The 19,376-nt window shown below is 36.1% G+C and overlaps 1 protein-coding gene across 1 annotated transcript in view; it reads right to left on the reverse strand.

Moving 5' to 3' along the window:
- Positions 1–2,896: 2,896 nt before the first annotated feature.
- Positions 2,897–19,376, reverse strand: part of LOC120637656 (proline hydroxylase buaE-like) — a 45,495-nt gene continuing 29,015 nt past the window's right edge. Inside the window, exons 2-7 of the mRNA XM_039909579.1 lie at positions 11,816–11,931; positions 11,192–11,326; positions 9,792–9,945; positions 8,786–9,003; positions 8,154–8,261; positions 2,897–6,509 (exon numbers count right to left, since the gene is read on the reverse strand). Of these exons, the coding sequence (XP_039765513.1) occupies positions 6,279–6,509; positions 8,154–8,261; positions 8,786–9,003; positions 9,792–9,945; positions 11,192–11,326; positions 11,816–11,931 (962 nt within the window). The 3' untranslated portion in view covers positions 2,897–6,278. The remainder of the gene's footprint in view (positions 6,510–8,153; positions 8,262–8,785; positions 9,004–9,791; positions 9,946–11,191; positions 11,327–11,815; positions 11,932–19,376) is intronic.

Below are 19,376 nucleotides of genomic sequence, written 5' to 3' on the forward strand. Positions count from 1 at the left end.
TTTGTTATGGATAAAAAGTAGACTTCGTTACTCTCCGTCCTTTTCAAATAACTCCACCTTTGCCAAAAATCAACTTGATAGTTAGCTCAGTTAAGTTGTGAAGGGAGGTAAAACAAAAGGTTGGTCTGGTGAGAGACTTCGGCGTGGCTAGATACCACCCTACCTTTTGGCCGTTACCACCCCTACCGACAAAGACTAAGCTGAGCTAATGTTAAGCTATTTAGCGTTCCGGTACGATGTCGTGTATAAACCGGTTAGGGGTACCTAAAAAGAAACACAAACATACCAACATAATATAAATGGGAGTTTATTATTGAACCATTCTAATTTTAAAATGCGAAAGTGTGTCTGTCTGCTTTATTTGTTACTTATGTAGCCGATGATAGGTACTACTGCACCGATTTTGATGAAATTTTGCACATATACTATGCTTGGATCCTGTAGATGAACACTATGATAACTAGCATAAAGGATTTATATCCTGGAAAAATTAACGGTTCCCGCGATATTTAAAAAAAGCGGGCGCCAGCTAGTTTATTGCTGTACTTAAAAACCAAAAACGAGGTGTCATTCTGCTGTCAAATTATTTTATTTATTAACCGTTAATAAGTGAATACAGTAAAGATAAAATTAATAAATTGTAATAAAGGAGAAGAAAAGACAATTGCGTGCAAATTATTTTCTTTATTCATCAGTAAAAATTGTAACAATTAAAAAAAATCGAAACAGATATTTTTATATAATGGAATATAATTAGAAGGTCCGAAGTTGGCCCAGTTGCAAGTCAAGGTTTAAAGATGATATAATATGGTGAAGCATCGATTTTGGCGAAAGCAAACGTTCAGTCTGTGCCCACTATACTGTGCAATTATTGAGCATCTTATAGCAGAGATGTTGTAGCTTACCAAGGATGATAAAGGATGTAATATTTGCACTGGGGGGGTACAGTAAATATATTAAAGCAGTATGGAAACTACAAATACATTTTTGAACATTTACACACATGCACGCACCGACGAAGCCCCAAATGTATTATCGCAGGATTTTGTTTGGCGGTTCGGTAAAATTGGAAGGAAGGAGTACCGCCAATCTGAAGGCGCCTCGTGAGTCTCTGACCTTAACTTTGATGTTTGCACAGTTTGTGTTTGTTGGATAAGGATCTAATCCGTATATCCCCGTGGCTATAGATAAAACCCGGATCACGTCAGAAATTGGGGACCTTGTCTTCTCCCAAGTAGACGCTATGCTGTGGTTGATGCATTGTCCAGGATTGCTACAGTAAGTAGCAACTAATCACAGGAATCGTGCTTCGTTGGACGCTTTGGTTTGGCATTCGCTTAAATCGACTCATCCGAACCTTGACCACGTGGCCCTTAAAATGCAACACCCTAGGCCGACATCTCGCTCGCCTGTCAGAATTGGCCAGCTTTTAGCATTTAATCATCCATAAATACCACCAACTGCAGCCAAGATGGACAAATTTAGACCTACAGAAGGTTTAAAAAATTATGTTTATAAAGGAGACGGGCCAGACATGTAGGAGCGTGGAAGTATATTTTATAAATTAGATACATGTTTTTGGATGCATCATATTGCTTGTTATATTTTCCATCAAATATTTTAAGGTGTATTTGTATAGGTTGTATATGTTTAATTTTTTTATATTATATTTTCTAAATAAAGTCTCCATTTTTCTATTGTTTGGTATAATGTCTTTTGGTACAACAGAAACACGCGAGACCATCTCCTTTAAGTTTACATTCAATTCCATATAATACATAATAATTAGTAGATATGAATAAAAAGTTGTACTACAACCTGAAAATCTAGGTTATTGTAAAATTAGCTAAGTACAAAAAGTTTTAATCGTTCAGGATTAAAAAAAAACAGATTTTACAAATTCAGAATATCCCGTGCAAGTAAGACTATAATTGTAACTAAGTTAACAGGTAGTTGACTTATCTTTTTAAGTATTTTACGAAAAGCAATAAAAATATAGGTAAGTAAGTAAAAAGTTGGTCTTTTATAATTCAGTGGTATTTTTAGGATACTCCGTTTTAGTTTTTTTCAGCATAGTCAACTACCCATTGTTTTACGAATTTTATTTCACTACTTAAATATCTAAGCATATTAATATAACTTCTCTTCACTGTCTTTATTTTTTATACATGATTGCGTTATTAACGTTAACATGCTTAGACGTTAACGCAAATTAATTAAAAATAAGGTATTTTAATTAATTTGGTGTTTAAAATTAAACAGGTATAACTTTTATTACTTACTGAACACATGAACACATTTTGGAATTTGTACGAAATGCCGAATGTCATAATCACAATGATTTTGCATACCAATTTTTTTTTCCTCAATAAAAAAAAAATTATTAAAACTTGTAAATACAATACCAACTTGGTTAACTTCGAGAGTTTGACACGACCGTTAACAAATTGGTATACTTACATAAAACTTTTATAAATCGTTATAATAACGAAATTAACTAATAGTATTAAAAAAAAAAAGTCAATTGTCATTTGTCATACTTTTTAAAACGAATAAGGATTGCATGTATTTTGTTGCCTCAAACTATGGAGGGTAGAGGTAAGGAGAGTCATCTTATATGGGAGAAAAGTTGAAAAAGTGTCCAGTTGCTGCGCTAAATAACAGTTCAAAAATCCTCCACAATGGCGCTGGTGGATGCACAGGGTATGGTATGAATGTAGCAATCGTAGATGAATTGAAGTATGCCGAGTTAAAAAATTTAATGTCATTATCAACTAAAGTAGTTAATTATTGAGAATTTCAACAACTTACGTTTTACAAAATATTGTGGTAAATATAACCTTACTTCCTTGTTTATTTTTCAAGCCTACTCTAACAATATTTATATTTGGCGCTTCTATTAAGAGTTACCCTGATGCAAATGTTGCGCCATCCTAATTTAATACATTTTGACATATGATATACACAGATGACTCTCCTTACCTCTACCCTCCATACCTCAAACTAACACAGGGTTGCAAGAAAATCCCTATAAAAATGATGCTGGTTTAGGGCTGTACCACACTCGCTACTTTTGGTATCAACTATCGACGGTTTAGACGCTTTTCGGAAGCACGATGTCGCGTCCGATCACATACAGCCACCAGTACCTTTCCACTCCCAGCAGTATTGATGGATTCGAGAAAACGCGTAATTTCCTTACTTCATCTCCCAAGTGTGCTGCAGCATCAAAACAATCGCTAAAACGAGCGATTCTAATATCGGTCTCGAACACAGAACGCGGAAAAACGCGATGCAGTCGCAAAATCACTAATGGCTGAATATTAAAGATGACGTGTGTACTTGAGCCCTTAAATTTGTATAAAATACGCAATACTGTAAAACTATATTTGTAAATAATGAATAGGATGGATAATTAAGTAAGTACATTGATAGCATTAACATAAATCAGAATTCGAAAACCTCTAATTAAAAGCATTAGAGACCTTTAAAATACCCTGTGGGAATATAAATTAAAACAGAATGGAACTATCTAATTAAATTCCCTAAAATACACTGGTCACAAACTAAACAGGTAATGTTGGGTATGGTTTAAATGACCCATAAAAAATAATTAAACTGCATAAACATGGAAAATATATTCGAAATTTAGAGACAGCGTAGTTTAATTGTCATGCAAAAATTTTATGAGAGAGTTCCCATCGATCGATTGCAAAATATGGTTTTTGTAACAAAGAAATGAAATAAATAATTGATCTTTTCTGTTAGTTATATAGTAGAGAAAAAAGACGGTGAGCAGTAACGGGAACACTGCATTTAGAACATTTAGGACGCTATACATAAAACCTTAAGCGAAGGCCACATCGACACGTCCAACCTGCGACCTTGACGGCGTTGCGTTGCGACAAACGACAAAAATCTTGTGATTGGTTTCACGCTGGACTTGATCGCTTTCAAGGACTCGGTGGTTTGGCTTTGCCTTCCAGAAAAACAACTATAGACATTTTCTGAAATAATCAAATCAACAACCTTTTTTTTACTGAATCAGTTCCCAAGTTCGGAGATGTTCGTGTAATGCTGTTGGTACAGATCAGATCGATCGATAGGGGTTTTTCACAAAAAAATGTCAACACTAAAACTAGGCTTCCTCTAAATTTTATCGTGTATGAAAAAATAAACAATTGTAAGAACACGCACATGGCGGTTGTATTTAGATTATTGATCGAAAGATTTTATAATATTCACATTTGATAAAGTTCAATGAAGAACCTATAGTGCAGCTAAAGAATAACGGCCTTGAAAACTTTGATTAAAATTAAGTTATTAATAACCGGTTGTTACTGGCCAGTAATGAACCAGTAAGTATTTCATAACTTAATTATATTAACGTTTAAGTAAGGCTATAAAGATTAAAATATAAATAAAATCTCAATTATCTGAAAACATATGAATGTGTAATGTGTAAACCTTTAAAACGCGGATATCTCTAGATAAAAATACTCTCTCAGTTTTTATGTGATGGTATTATTTGTCAGTACTTATGTATAACGATTCCACTAAATCTTAAATATAAAAATGCTTCATACTGTTCAAGTACATAGAGACAAAAATTAAGTACTTAGGTAATAACGTTTATTTTTTGTTTATCAAAAGTTTTTATGATCCCTACTCTGTTTAATAGTAAGTTTATACTGTTATCGAATTCTTAAGTACAAATAATATAAATTTGAGCTAGCAAATTGATCACACGAATTGTCTCCTTCGTCTACTTTTAGAAGTAAGTAGTCGTGAAGAATAAACAATAAAATAAATAGAGAAAGAAATCGCTTATATAAAACCTAATGTAAAATGCAGAAGCAAGAACACAATACTAAAGGAATATAATAATTAAGTAGATATACGAATACGAATAAGCAGAACAAATGTGCGACCTCACATCGCTAATTGCTAAGTACTTAAAATTAAGAATAGGCTTAAAAAAGCCACAAAAATATAATATTTTCTAAGGGAAAACCGCTTAGGTAAAATTAACTATAGAACGGCCACGACATAAAAACCGTAAATGACATATAGGAATGATACAAATATTTGAAAAATATCTGATGGATGTAATTAAATTAATAATCTGTTTAATAAGTTTTGCAAAATTATTTCGTCATTTAAGTAGTTGGATCCATACATATAAATGATTTGAATATGGCATTATAATATTGTTTACGAAATTTCTTTGAATAACAAATATTTTATCAATTTGCTGGGAAGTCGAAGCCCTTTTACATATATTTGCCGCCTTTTACCACCACGTATTTTTCGCAAACGCCATGAGTTCTTGCACATAAAATTCATAGGAATTTCGTGCCACTTTTTGCGTAAGATCACTTTCGCCTAATTTTTGTTTTTCGTTTTTTAATTGATAAGTGAAGCAGTGTCAAATGACAGAATTTAAGTACCGTACGTACTGAAGTTAACAGTTTAATAGCACCATGAATGGTAAACTAAAATGGCGTCAACTGCGAAGGCGCATCTTATGCCATAAGTAAAGTAAAAGGCTGCTAAGAAGATACCTGAAAAAAGGCTCAACTTGTCCGGAAAAAACTTTTTGCTAGTGTAAACCTACAGTTATTGTTCCCTTAAATATAATACGATTTCTACGCTTGCGAGTATCAAACACTATAACTTGTCGTTTTAGTCGCAATTTTTATTTTAAGATCATCCTACCGATAACGCCTGCCATGTATTAGAAATAAGAGCATAAGTTCCTTATCTTCTTCTTCTATCTCTTTGGTCTTTTGGGTATAGTTTTCTCAGGGAATCAATGGCTTCCGCAATACAGGCTCTACACTATGTGGACGAAGAAAAATAAGTCTGTAACTTTTGTGTCGATAAAGACTTTTGAAGATAAACTTCTTTAGAACCGTTCTAATTTAAAACAAATAGTAAAATATTAAATCTATGTTTGAAACTCGATGGAATGAAAAGATACAAACACATAAATGTATAGGATTTAGTTGTCGAGATAATATACCTTACATATTTTATTCTAACACTCCTGATACTCTACCTCCATCTAAATCTCTAGTAAGCTACTTTTCAGAAGTTTCACTTCTGCTGTGTGTGAATTGCTCTGTTTTTTTTGTACTTTGACGTCATAGTGTTTAGATACTTGATATCGAGCGTAGTAATGTTATACTAGGGGTTATGCTATGCCGAATATGTCAAGGTGCGGCGTGTCGACGAGCTAGTGTCTTGTACGTCCCGTCGTTAGTACCCCGTACTAGTCACGCGTATGTTTCCCTGAAGCGCTTCTGGATGTGGTGAGCGGCGTTCATCAGGCGGTGGTGTAGAGTGAGGTGCACGTGCGGGGTGAAGGGGGGCGGCACGGGGGCGGCAACCACGCGCGGGGCGATGGGGGGAATTACCGCGTCCTTATCGGGGTGGCAGAAGAACGCGACGCAATGGCGTCCGCGAGCACGAGCGTACGTACCCGACGGTACGACCACTCGGTGCATCTGTGAATTGATAACAATATGGTAGATCATCCAGGGCACGGCACTAGTTTTAATTAATTTACTTATAAATTTTGATTAAAATATTCAAAATTCATAATTATTTTATTTCTGTGAAAGCACTTTTGAAACGTCGTGTGTTTGTAGTGACTGTACCACCATATTGTTCTTCGTTTTACCAGTTAAATGATAGGATTTTATCGAAGGAACCCAAAATGATTTATAACGATCAATTAATCGTTAAATATATTTGCCGACAAAGTAGATATGTCCTTTGGTAAACTGGCTGACTGAAATCGAATCAGCAGTGTATTTAATCTTATAACTCTGTTTCTTCTTCTTAGTTCTGATAATATCCGAACATTGCTTACAGGAGCTTTGAGAGTGTGGTGACGGCTATGACTAAATTTGAGAATGGTAAACTAAAAGGCTAAAGAGCCCAAATATAATGGATGGTACACGGCCGGCAGTACTTCGGCTCATACAGTCACGAATGCAGGCACACGTCCAATCCGTACCTTGAAACACACAAGACTACTCGATTTACAGCTACCCCCTCTGCTTCTACTAAAACGTTCTACCATATGCTAAAACTAAAGGCGCTTATCTGTGTTGAGCATTCTTGCCAATAAAATATTTTATAATCTTCGATTGATTTCTGTGGTTCTCTCTCTAGTTGTGACGCTTATCGCGAGTGGACGCGATCTTGTCCATTTATTTAATATGTTACTTGATTCTGTCTGTATTCATATACTGTTTTATAGTAATGTATGCGTCATGTACAATGTTATCTTATGTTATTGATCATTAAAAGCAAGTACGACAGCAATAACTTATTTTCAATTCCAACCGTGGCCGCCACTACCCACGGATTTCTAATGGATATTGTGAAATATACAAATTCAAGACATCGTTCTTTCAGTGTAACGAGGTGACCTCTAAATCATGATTAAGTATTTAAAACTTGGATTGCGGAACTGTAATGCGGCTATTGGCCTTACGACGGTCACACGTTTTTGATTTGTATCTTATCGTATGTGAGAACCAGTTCATTTTTGTTCATATGATGACCTACAAATGTTATCAAATATTTTCCTACCTCGAGAATGAAATAAAGCGTTTCCTACTTGATCTCTTATAAGCTATGGCTACGGCTTTGACCGCCTTTTGCTTTATCCCTACTTCCGTAGTTAATGCGAAGGTTGTTGCGTGAAAGAATGTTAAACCAAAGGTTTCTGGACAAAAGTATACTCTGTGTTTATGAGATTATACGAAGTTGTTAAGAACGGTATCTCAATAGGTACTAATTTTTTTCAAATTTCGTTATATCATCTGTCCGTCTCGCCGGATAGAAGGTCATGATGCACTCTAAGTTGGTAGCGTTCTAACCTGTTAAGGGTGTACCAGTTGTTACCAGTTGTTATAATTGGTGTATAAGCGGAATCATAACGGAATGCTTTATTGCTTGGCAGCACTTTTTTGTTGTTACTAATCACGGGCCAAGCCACCCACCAGACCAGGCCATTAGCCATATAAAATACCCAACCCGGATCTCCCACTTATATACTACAGCACTCACCACTGCGCTAGGGGGGTCGTCAAAAACGACGATATCGGTATAAATGACATTTCAAACTCGAAACTTACAAGTGCTGGTAGAAAATCGGTGGTCCACGAAGCCAACAATTCTCCAGTTTGGACGAGTATCGCCCCAGGAAGATGACCCACGGCTTGCCATTTGTCATTTAGTTTCACCTAAAAATGGCCATAAATAGGTATTTAATGATTTACCTATTTAATAATTTGTCAATAGGATTATAGGGATACAATACATTTGTTTTATCCTATGTAATCTTAAAGTTGTTAGAACCAGACGCATGGATGAGTTTTGGGAAACATTTGTTTTCAAATTTAGAAAGGCCGAGTTTCTTTCTCTTCCTTTCTAATTTCATTTCAAAAATTTCATATTTTAAGTCAGCATTTGAACGGAAAAAATAAAGTGACTTTAACTGAGCGGGGCACATAGCTCGCAGTACCGATGGACGTTGGGGCCCAAGATGCTGGAATAGCGACCTCTACGGTGAGGCAGCGTTAGAACCCCGACGAGTTTGACGGACGACAACACCTTGGTATTTGGAACTCACGAAAAAAGACCTTTTTCCAGCAGTGGACGTTTCCATGATGATGAAGAGTAGGTTATTTTTTTATAATTAATTAATATATATATTTAAGTAAAACAAATAAACAGTTGAAATAGTTAATTTTGACTAATGTTTTACCTCAAGTCCACCCTCCGAATCCTGTGCAACAAGACTAAAAGTGCATGCGTCAGAATGGGCTCCACAGCGGGTGTAAGCCTTGCCGTCCCCTTGGCAGCAGGGACCCTCGTCTTCTGGAGGTACCGGCGGATAGTACAGGATACGCATCGTGGACCTATTGCAGCCGTCGCTCTTCAGCATGCCGGAGTGACAGGCGAGCATCGTTGCTGGTGGTACGCCTGGAATTTAAACATAAATCAAACAATAGTCGCCTCGTAAGACACCCACGGGAAGGGCAGCGGTGGTGACAACTGTATATTGTGGTGAATACAGTTTTATACTTTTAATAAGCTTTAATTTAGGGTTTGGAACGACTCCACAATTATTGGGAGTAACAACTTTTACTTCCCGCCATTTTAAATTGAGAACTTCATGTCAAAGTCAAATATTTCCTTTTTCAAATAGGTCTATGGAAGGCACTTTGGTGGTTTAAAGTAGGAAGGTGTGGAAGGCCCACAGAAAACTCTTTCCATCAGGCATTATACTAAAACTAAAAAAAAATTTGATTGTCACTGTTAACCGAAAATTAATGTCCACCTTTTGACGGCCGATTGGCGCAGTTCGCAGCAACCCTGCTTTCTGAAGCCAGGGCCGTGGGTTCGATTCCCACAACTGGAAAATGATTGTGTGATGAGCATGAATGTTTGTCAGTGTCTGGGTGTTTATATGTATATTCTAAGTATCTAAGTATCTCTAATCATCAGTCGTCTTAGTACCCACAACACAAGCTTTGGGGCTAGATGGCGGTGTGTAGTATATTTATTTATTACTTTTCTCACAGGAGAGATTGAGTTAACTGATTGGAAGACTATAACTATTATCACATGTGACAGTAACTTGGAACGTTTACCGGTTGGTGCTCTCCGAGGTACGGAGGTGGACACCGCTAAGTACCCCCAACTCTGGTCTGGCACAGAGCATTTATTAACAGAAAACCCCGATAGCTAAAAATTCTTGTCATATTTACCGAAGGCATAAGCCAGCGCTTGCAAAAGTACGCGGGAGAGGTTTGTGAGGTCGTGAGCTAGAGGGACCGCGTGCTGGGTGAATTCAGGCACCTCCTCCTGTGCAGGCATCGCCGCGGCCGAAAGTGTTGTGATGTTGAAAGAATGACGTAGCTCCTGGAAAACATCATAAAAGGATTAATCAAGATATTATGGTTTAAGATCTTTATTTCTCAAAAGAGTTACAAAAAAATTCGCTTAATTGTGAAAACATTAAACATAAAACTAAAACATATTGTGTGAGCGTTCACTATAGAAGGTACATATAAATCTATAAACTATAATCCATATTATGTATATATTTTTTTAATGGGATTATTTGTACTAAACTTAAAGATAGGTAAATCATCAATATCACCATCATAAACCCATTAGCGGTCTTCTACATGACACGGGTATCGTCGTAGTGTATATATATACAGATATCGTCGTACAGTGAGAAGGGTTTATTTACGCCGTAGTCCACCATGCCATATAAGTTCGGATTGGTACACTTCAACTGCCATTGAAAACGTTTTGGAGAACCGAGTCCTTAGGATTTTTCGCGATGCTTACCTTTATCTTTATAGCAAGGAACTAATACTTAATTTTTTTTAAACTTATGTAACTCCGAAAAGTTAGAGGTGAATCCCCAAAGGGAGAACGAAGCCCTAGCCGACTAGGCTTTCAGCGCTTTTTTAAAATTGTTCTAATTAGACCTGATAATTTAGTTTACAGATGTGCGCACAACAGAATCCGCACCATTGCCATGGGTTTTTTATTTTATCCCTAAGAACAAGGACTTTAGACTTAACTTAAAAAAATATTTCTTTTATTTCTGTTCAAATTAGAAAGGAGAATGCCGGATGTAGTATGGGATTTGGTTTCACATAATACTTATAAGGTGCCTTCTTGGAATTTATCTCATTTTGAAGGGTTTAATAATTAAAATACATTACCAAAAACATTAAAACTCTAGTTCGCCGGATTTCAGAGTTACAAGCAAATGAAGTTCGTGAATTAAGGTTATTTTTGACACACATATTGTACCTACCTGTTCACAATATGTATTTTTCGTTTTTTATTGTTTGACGTACACAAGTGACGTACCTCCATTGATTTTTGCGAATAGATTTAAACAAGATGACGGAAATAATAGAACCACTAATTTATTTCATTAAAAGATTTTTTAACCGGCGAAGTAAGGCTTAGGATTTGAGAGGTTTTTTTTTTAAAAATAAAAACTTATTTTTTGATACCAATTTGAATGAGGCACAAAACGAAACCGTGTTCCGGCATTCTCCTTTCCTTGAGTACATCTTCGACGCTACGTATCTTTAAATGAAAATTATTATATTACAAAAATGTACGCCAGTAAAATTACCTTCTTCGTGTTATCGAACTGCTCCATACCCGGACGGACGTAACCATGGTTGCTATCTGGGTTGCAAAGATACTGGGCCTGGGAGCCCTCAGGCAATGCGCAAAAGTTGTCCAGATCTGCATACACTGCTTTAAGCTGAAACACAATATGTATTTTGTGTTAATTTAACAAGGGAAACATTCCGATAAGTTAATCATTTGTACCGCAGCACTTTCCAGGGATCTAAGGGGTTCCAAGAAAGATCCACAGTTATCTTTATGTTAACAGCTTTTCAAAAAAGCTGGGCGTTTACAAGAATAACGAGAAAAAAGCAGCTTGTATTTGTAGAATTGAATAAGTAGTAGTTTATTTAACAAGGGACAAGGTCTTATGTTACGAGCGCCGGATTAAATCCGACGGAATCAAAAGTAACTCTGGAGCTTGGAGCTTGGAGATTAGCTTTATTATTAGCTTATGAGAACTTCAACATTATTTTTATTATATTCAAATGTTTTAGGTGTTACACTTTCAGTATGTCTTATTCATCTAATTTGGAATAATTTATGAATCAATTCGGTTTCCAGCGACTACTAGTTTATAGATAAGTAGAGTAAAGATAAGTAGAGTAAGAGATTTTGAAAGTACCTTCTCTTCAGCAATTCCATGGTTGACAAGCATAGCGAGGCCTTTCTCACTGAGAGCCGTAAACAAATGCTGCCCGATACGCCTCACCACCGATTTCATTGGACACACATCTGTACCTGAAAACAAAACAATTGACCTTTAATTTTACTAATATAATAATTTTAAACCTTCTTAGTATTTGTACTAGATATAAAATCCCATAAAAACTAGAGCAGAAAGAGTTTGGGGGTTTCTTTTAGTCGGTGATACCTGTAGTGAGCATTGGCGTGCACAGGGTTTTCGACCAGGGTATTAATACAGAAGGAATATGGCATAAAAAGGAAAAAACAAAAAGAGTTATACAAAAAATTTAGGGTATGCAGTGCTTTTGTGCATTTATGAAGTGCACGCTTGAAATAGGATATTCGGTCGTTTTATTGCCTTTTCGGATATTAAGCACGAATTCAATGTCATTTTCACTAGCGAACCAATAAAATGACTACAAACTCGTGAGTGAAATCCTATTTTACGCGGAGTTTTGTGACTGGCAGCATATCACGTAAAAAATATTATTTCCTATATATATATCATTCACACACCTCCCTCCTAACGCAGTCCTTTTGGAGTCGGAACACCAAAACAGCCTGTTATTTTTAAGTGTCCTTCCCTTGTTTGGTGTTTCTTAACATTATAAGCCATGTCCTCGTTTCCGGGCCAATATTCAGGTTGAGATTGATCTAATTTAGCAAAATGTAGATATTTGATAGGTGCATGTTTTGCAATTTACAATGATTTACCTGATGACTAAAGCTTGTAAATCATCAGCTTTGTTTAATATCTTTAACATATTACGATGATAATCATTCACTGTGAATAAAGTACTTTTTTGCCGAGTAACGTAATTAATTCTGGTACGTTTAACGTAGTTATGTGTATTATATTCATAAAAAAAATCAGCTATCGCAGTACCCATAACACAAGCTACGCTTACTTTATAGTATGAATCTCTACTCAAATCGTTCAAGAGTGAGTGCGCGAGCTTTAATACAATGTGGTGGTAACATTAGACAGATAAAAACAGGAATATGAAAAAAAAAATGACAGATCTATTATCAAAAACGAATTTAATCGATGCATCTTATTATATCTTTAATAATAAAAGCGAAGTAGTAGATAGTTTGTGGATTTTATTTTGGAGATTGCTAGATGAAGGAATGATTCGGATTTGAACCAAGAAGGGTACCAGCTTTAGCAAAGCCTCACTTGGATAACCTGCAATCTACACTTAACTTAATGTAGCATTATAAAGGACAAATTCGCAGTACATCTAGCTTAGCTTGCGTTACTTTGAATACCAAATAGATTCCCACTAGGTAGGTACCTTGATATCCTAGAATTCTGCAAAGGCATTAAATTTATCACAAGACTATTTCCTTTTATGCTAGACACGTCATGATGTTTATTGCGGTGATAATCGTGTAACGGTATCCACGTTAAGGTAAGTACCTACATCTGTACAAGATGGCGCAATATTAAAAGCATCGCCCTAACAAAGTATTCACGCAGTATCATTTAATCATAAATAATTTGTTAACTTGATTGGAAATTCCCTGAATAAATATCTTATCTGACTAGTTCTAATGGAATAACTGTGTGGGAATTACGTTTCTTTTCAACGAATTTAATACAAATATTTTCTTTGTGCTGAAAATAGATTGTTACACAAAAAAACAAAGACCCTTTGTGGTTTAGGAACCTAGACTCGTGTGGCTATACAACAAGCTTTGTTACAGGGCTTAGCAACGTAAAATTTTGATAATCTTTATATATATATAGTATTTCTTGTGTGCGTGTGTATGTCACTGAACTCCTCCTAGACGGCTGGACCGATTTGAATGAATTTTTCGGTATGCGTTTGGGTGGCACCCTGGATGGTTTAGATTCACTAATCAGCCCGATAGATGGCGCTGGGGTCAGCTAGTAACTATTTAAATTCGTCGTTTTTCCGGTCAACTGATTGATGATATTTTAGGAAACCGAAATGAATTCGTTTACCAGTATTAAATGACGTTCAATTAATTTAGTTTCGGTTTAAGCTGCGATTTAAAAAAACCGAGATGCGTGCTTCAGGCTATTTATTGGCTAAGATTCATGTCATCGGGACCCCAAATACTTTAATCTTTCCCCTTTTTAGTCCCGTAAGTCTGCAAATCGGGATCTTATATTCAAAACAATCAAAATTCATTTATTTTAAGTTCAAATAATTAATCAGCACTTATGAAACGTCAAGTCTGTTTGTAGTGACTCTACCACCGGTTCGGAAGGCAGATTCCACTGAGAAGAGCCGGCAAGAAACTCAGCAGATTGCTCTTTTCCAACATCATTTTAAAGTTTAACAATCTTTAGAATTTTTCTCTCCCTATATAAACCTCCCTATATAAATCTCCCTATTTCTGGTGCCATAACTTAGTATGCGCAGAATTTTGGCTATAACTTGAAAAGTAAAATACTTATTTACTAACTCAGATTCCATATTGTATCACTTTGGGAGCAGACTTTTTAAAACACCTTTGTGTTTTTAAAAAGTTGACTAGATTTAAGTTGAAAAATGACAAACATTCTTTTCCTGTTTATTGCATAAATTTGAAAAATGTCTAGGTTATGTCTTTGGTGTTTCAAAGGAGATTCTCTCAAAATTTTTTACCCACGTTCAGCCGCGTGAATATGAGGTTTGTTAGTCAGTCAGGACAAAATCTTTTATAGTTATAGATTTATTTTTATCTTTTAATAGAAAAACTAAAATTCGATATATTTTACTAACAAAACGAAAATATTATCCGAAGACCGTGACATTGATTTTTACAACTGTTCGTGTGAATAAAATATAGGTAAGTAGGTATGATGCGTTACCATCTGACATGGTTCACTCGGTAGTGAAGTATAAATTATATGCCTATTTAGTAAATATTAAGTTATACTTGGACTTGAGCTCAATCAAATGCATCCTTAGGAATGTGATGATCTGCAGTGTAAAACCGATAGTTTCATATAAGGAGCTGTAGGAATAGTGGAGTTTCTTTATGCGAGAAGATTTGTTTACATTGAATTAATACTCGCTCATATTAATAGCTCGGGGGACGACGGACGATGAATTGACGTTGGGGTCCAAAGGTGTTAGAATTGCGAAAAGAGCGTTGGTCGGCCCCCAACAATGTGGACAGACGACATCAAACGAGACGCTGGGAACCGCTGGAAACAAGAAGCCCAGGACCGTCAGACTTGGAATCCCCTACAAGATACCTTTGTCCAGCAGTGGACGTCTATCGGTTGAAGTGATGATGATCAGGATGAATACATCATGGAAAAATAGACTACTGCGTGTGGCGTGGCGTATCCGAAGTTTAACATTAGTCAGTTTGACAGTTAAAGATTTGATTGATGTTCTCTCTCCTCTTTTCCGCCCTGGCCAGAAGCCGTACGTAAAATAGGCCTATTTTCATTAAAACTAGCTCTTGACTTTTTAGTTATGATGCAGTTTAAATTGTTGGTACTATAGCGTTTAAGTTACCCCTTATCGCTTTATAAGCGGCACTCTTCTAAAACGTTACGTTGATTAGGTACATACGAAACAAGAGAAGGGATATACATAAATGGGCGTTGCGTTTGACCTCGGGAATAATTGAAATTGTAAATTGAGTAAGCTGAAATCGAAATCGCAGTATATACGTAATCTGAACGATCGAAATTGATTACCCTCTGACTCACAATGGATATCAATCAATGGCACAAGAGCTATATATGAGCAATTGACAGATCACAGACTACGTAAATTATGAAGTGAGCGGGAACCTACCTATGCATGTATGAATGATGATGAGAATACACAGTATGTAATGTAACCTAGCCAAACAAGCGATAAAATTAAAATTAAAGAAAATCGACGTTTAAACAAATAACAGTCATCCAGAGAGAGCCCCTTTAATCGTTAATCTTAAACATTAAGATTAAGCGAATGATCTCAATCACGACTACAGTAAGTTATCAATCAGATAAATGGTCCACGGACTGTTCTGATTGCAGTTTACAAGTATAGCCTCAGAAGTTACGGGCTTTACCGATTAGTACCACGATTTTGTTAAAATAACAACCAGAATCGTAAAGGACGGACCTATGTGATCTCCGATGCACAATAGTTGTTGAGGCAAATTTTCTTTATGTAAAGTGAACCCGCGAGTGATTGAGTATATAGCCAAATGCATTTTCCAGTCGCACGTCGTGGAACTATTATTATTATTATGAAGAATAAAGGATCGTAAATGTAATTTAAGACGAAACGTGACGTAAACGAAAAGTAACGGTAGGCGATTTCCGACAAGAAGGTAATCGAACCGTTATTTCTAGTTCTGACTGTCGTTTGTTTATCGTGCTTCACACGTTATCATCTTGTTAATTATCGTTTCCTTATTTTTAATAATAGCATCAAATTAGTTTCTAGGGCAAAATGGCGTATCTGTAACGGTTCATGACCTCGTTCGTATATAATCGTTCAAAATCAGCAATATTTAGAATCTCCTTAATAAAAAAATTTAAATAAATACAATTTTTACAAAAAATGATTTGGTTAGATCGTCAAAAAATCTCTTGTAGATGATGTATGGAATTGGGCCATCGTGATAATAGCCGCAACTTGAAGGTTGCTACCTATCTAGAGCATATAGTATTATGATATCTTATATCTATTTTTGATAAGTAGATTTCATTCACTCATCACATGCTAGTGATAACCGGTTGCGATGGCTTCACTTGTTAGTAAAGGCTCTCCACGGGGCACGAGGCAGAATTTCCTAACTGGACTGGATCTGGGTATTTCTAGGAAAACTACCAGATACCCACCAAGCGAACATCGGGACCTTCCATCATCCTTGATAGAACAACACGAGGACTACATTGGAGAGCATTTATTTTGAAAATGCCTATGAAATATTATTTAATTGAAGAAGCTAATGTTTCAAGCTAAACTAAGAAAGGTTAAGTTTGTCTGGTAGCAGTTACCTGACTACCGTGCCTTAACGTGATTTAGCGTCCCGGCATGATGTTACGTAGAAATCGAATCGATTTAAATTAACTGACATTGCCCTTACAGGATAGCCTGTTACCACCTTATGTCCGTTTTCTATATTCAATTTATCTGTTGACAAGTTGCTTAGCAAAGTTATTTCTAAGTTTAATAATAGTATCCAGGATATCTTTCTATTGATTCTATTGAGTTATGGCAATAAAAACGTTGCCAAGTAATAAATCTTTATTACTGATAGATTGAATATTGAAAATGGTCGTAAGCCACTTACCCTTATACTCACGCGCGAGTTTGCAGTCAAGGCGTGTAGTGGCCAGTATTCTATGAAATATATTTTGGAGGTTATGATCAAGAACTAGTAGATCTAATTCCACTTTCACATATTTATCGTCGAATTAGGAGGCATCGTAAAGATCTGCACCGTGACGTAATTGATATCCCACCAGGACACGTACGAACCGCGTTGCTTTCTTGTTTTTAATATAGGCACGGAAGGTTTTTCATACACATTCGATAGAAAATCTTTATTACTAAATCTCGGTACATTAATTCTTTGGAATCCTAAGCTAGATGTTCCCCTACACCGATGTTCGCATTTCTTAATATCTATGAACATGTTCAGAGGCATTTACAAGCATGCGCGTTCCATCATTGGGCATCACTTCCCATTTTACAGCTTAAGGCCGAATCCTTGAAGTTGAAAGATTGTAAGTCTTTATTTAAATAAGCCTATCCATATTTTTACACCCACTAAGAGTATTATAGTATTAGTATACCAGGCTATGCCTAAATAAGTAACGTCTAATCGTAGGAGATTCCTAGGCATACATTCACCGTTCACCAATAGTTATAGTTGGTGAAACGTTTTTTATATAGACATCGCCTTAATCATTAGGCATTCGATTTCCACGATGCCTAGGTTTAGTGAATACTGTTCCCCGGGAGTCTAACGAAGCCAACAAGAGGGACAAGCCGTGGTGGTTTTTAGTTTGGGTATACCCCTTTAGAAGGGGGAGTCCCACAGAACCTCCGTCCTGCCCAAGGATCGGAGGTAGCAATAAAGCTTTTCCACACGCCAAAAAAAAATTAAGTGAATACGGGCATTAGACTCTCTGTGTGGCAAAGGTACTCTTGATGAAACTACAGCCTTATTAACGTTGCTATATTTTTTCTAATGTCAAGAGCATGATTTAGTTGATTTGCGGAAGATGTTTTTACGCTTCTATTCATGTTAACCACTTTGCTTATAAGAGGAACAGGTTTTGCGTTCTAGGAGTAAGTACCTCGTACATATACGGCTTGATCTATACAGTATAGCTCGGAGCTCTTGTCACGGAGAAAGCGCTTGTAAAAGTCATATATAGGATAGTATTTAAGGGAAGTAATCTAAATGGGTAATCAGGTAATCGTTTGATGACAGAAAGATAAAAAGAAAAATATATATATATATTGCGCCACACATTACAATATCACTGACACCACGAATGTTATTTGTGGAAAAAGGGGCCTGCTCAGCTTTATGCTGCATGCGCCAGTGGGAGCACACAGCGCATTTTCAGTTGGCATCTTTTACCACGTGACACCACGAAAATGCGAAGCCATCAACTGACCACATTTTAATATATTAAATTAATAATAAACTAAGCTAAATTAAAGATGGTGATGTTTTTCAAGGTATGTTACTACTGCTAAATATTTGATGTACTTACCATGCGCATAAGTGAAAGGCATATCATTTTTGTTGTAAATATTATTCATAGCGGTAGGTCATTTTTGGTTTCATATATTTTATATTGAATGTCTATAGTTTTAATGTCACACAATTTCCTTAAATATATTAAATACATACACTTTTATAGGTACTGGAATAAATAAACGTGCGCTTCTTATCCACCATTAACCTCAAATTGATTTTAAAACCATCATATAAATATAATCGTTAGTATGAAATGGCCCATGCTGTTTTAATGGTGAAAGCGTATCTATTACTAGGTAGTAGGTACATGATAGAATACATACAAGTGCGTTTCGTCAGAGAAGATCTTATTCCTATATTGGGATGTAGTACATCTGTTTGACCCAATTTTCAAGTGATTAATAGGATAACTGGGTTTACTGTATATATTTTTATAACATGCAAGGTATATAAATGCATATATCGGAGCAGCAAAGCTCTAAAGCTTTCACAGACCCTGTCACTGTGGCATCAGCGATGTAAATTCATAGGTAAGTATACTGTATGTCAACTATGGATGCATCAGTGTACCTTAGTGCGGGAGTTTAACAGTTCACAGTAGTTTAACAGAAATGAAGAAATCCGTTGAAAACAAGTCACCGATAGAGTTGAGAATTTAAAGTTACAATGGGCGAGACACGTCGCACCGACGTCAGTTGGGGTCCCAAGAAAGGAAACCGGAAGTAATTTCGGGGGAGTGGTCGAGCTTTTGACCAGCGGTAATAAGTACCTAAAGAGGAAAATGCATTTTGACGAAAAGATCATCAAGA

Source organism: Pararge aegeria, chromosome 4 (genome assembly GCF_905163445.1).
Source record: "Pararge aegeria chromosome 4, ilParAegt1.1, whole genome shotgun sequence".
In the NCBI taxonomy this organism is placed as follows: Eukaryota; Metazoa; Arthropoda; class Insecta; order Lepidoptera; family Nymphalidae; genus Pararge; species Pararge aegeria.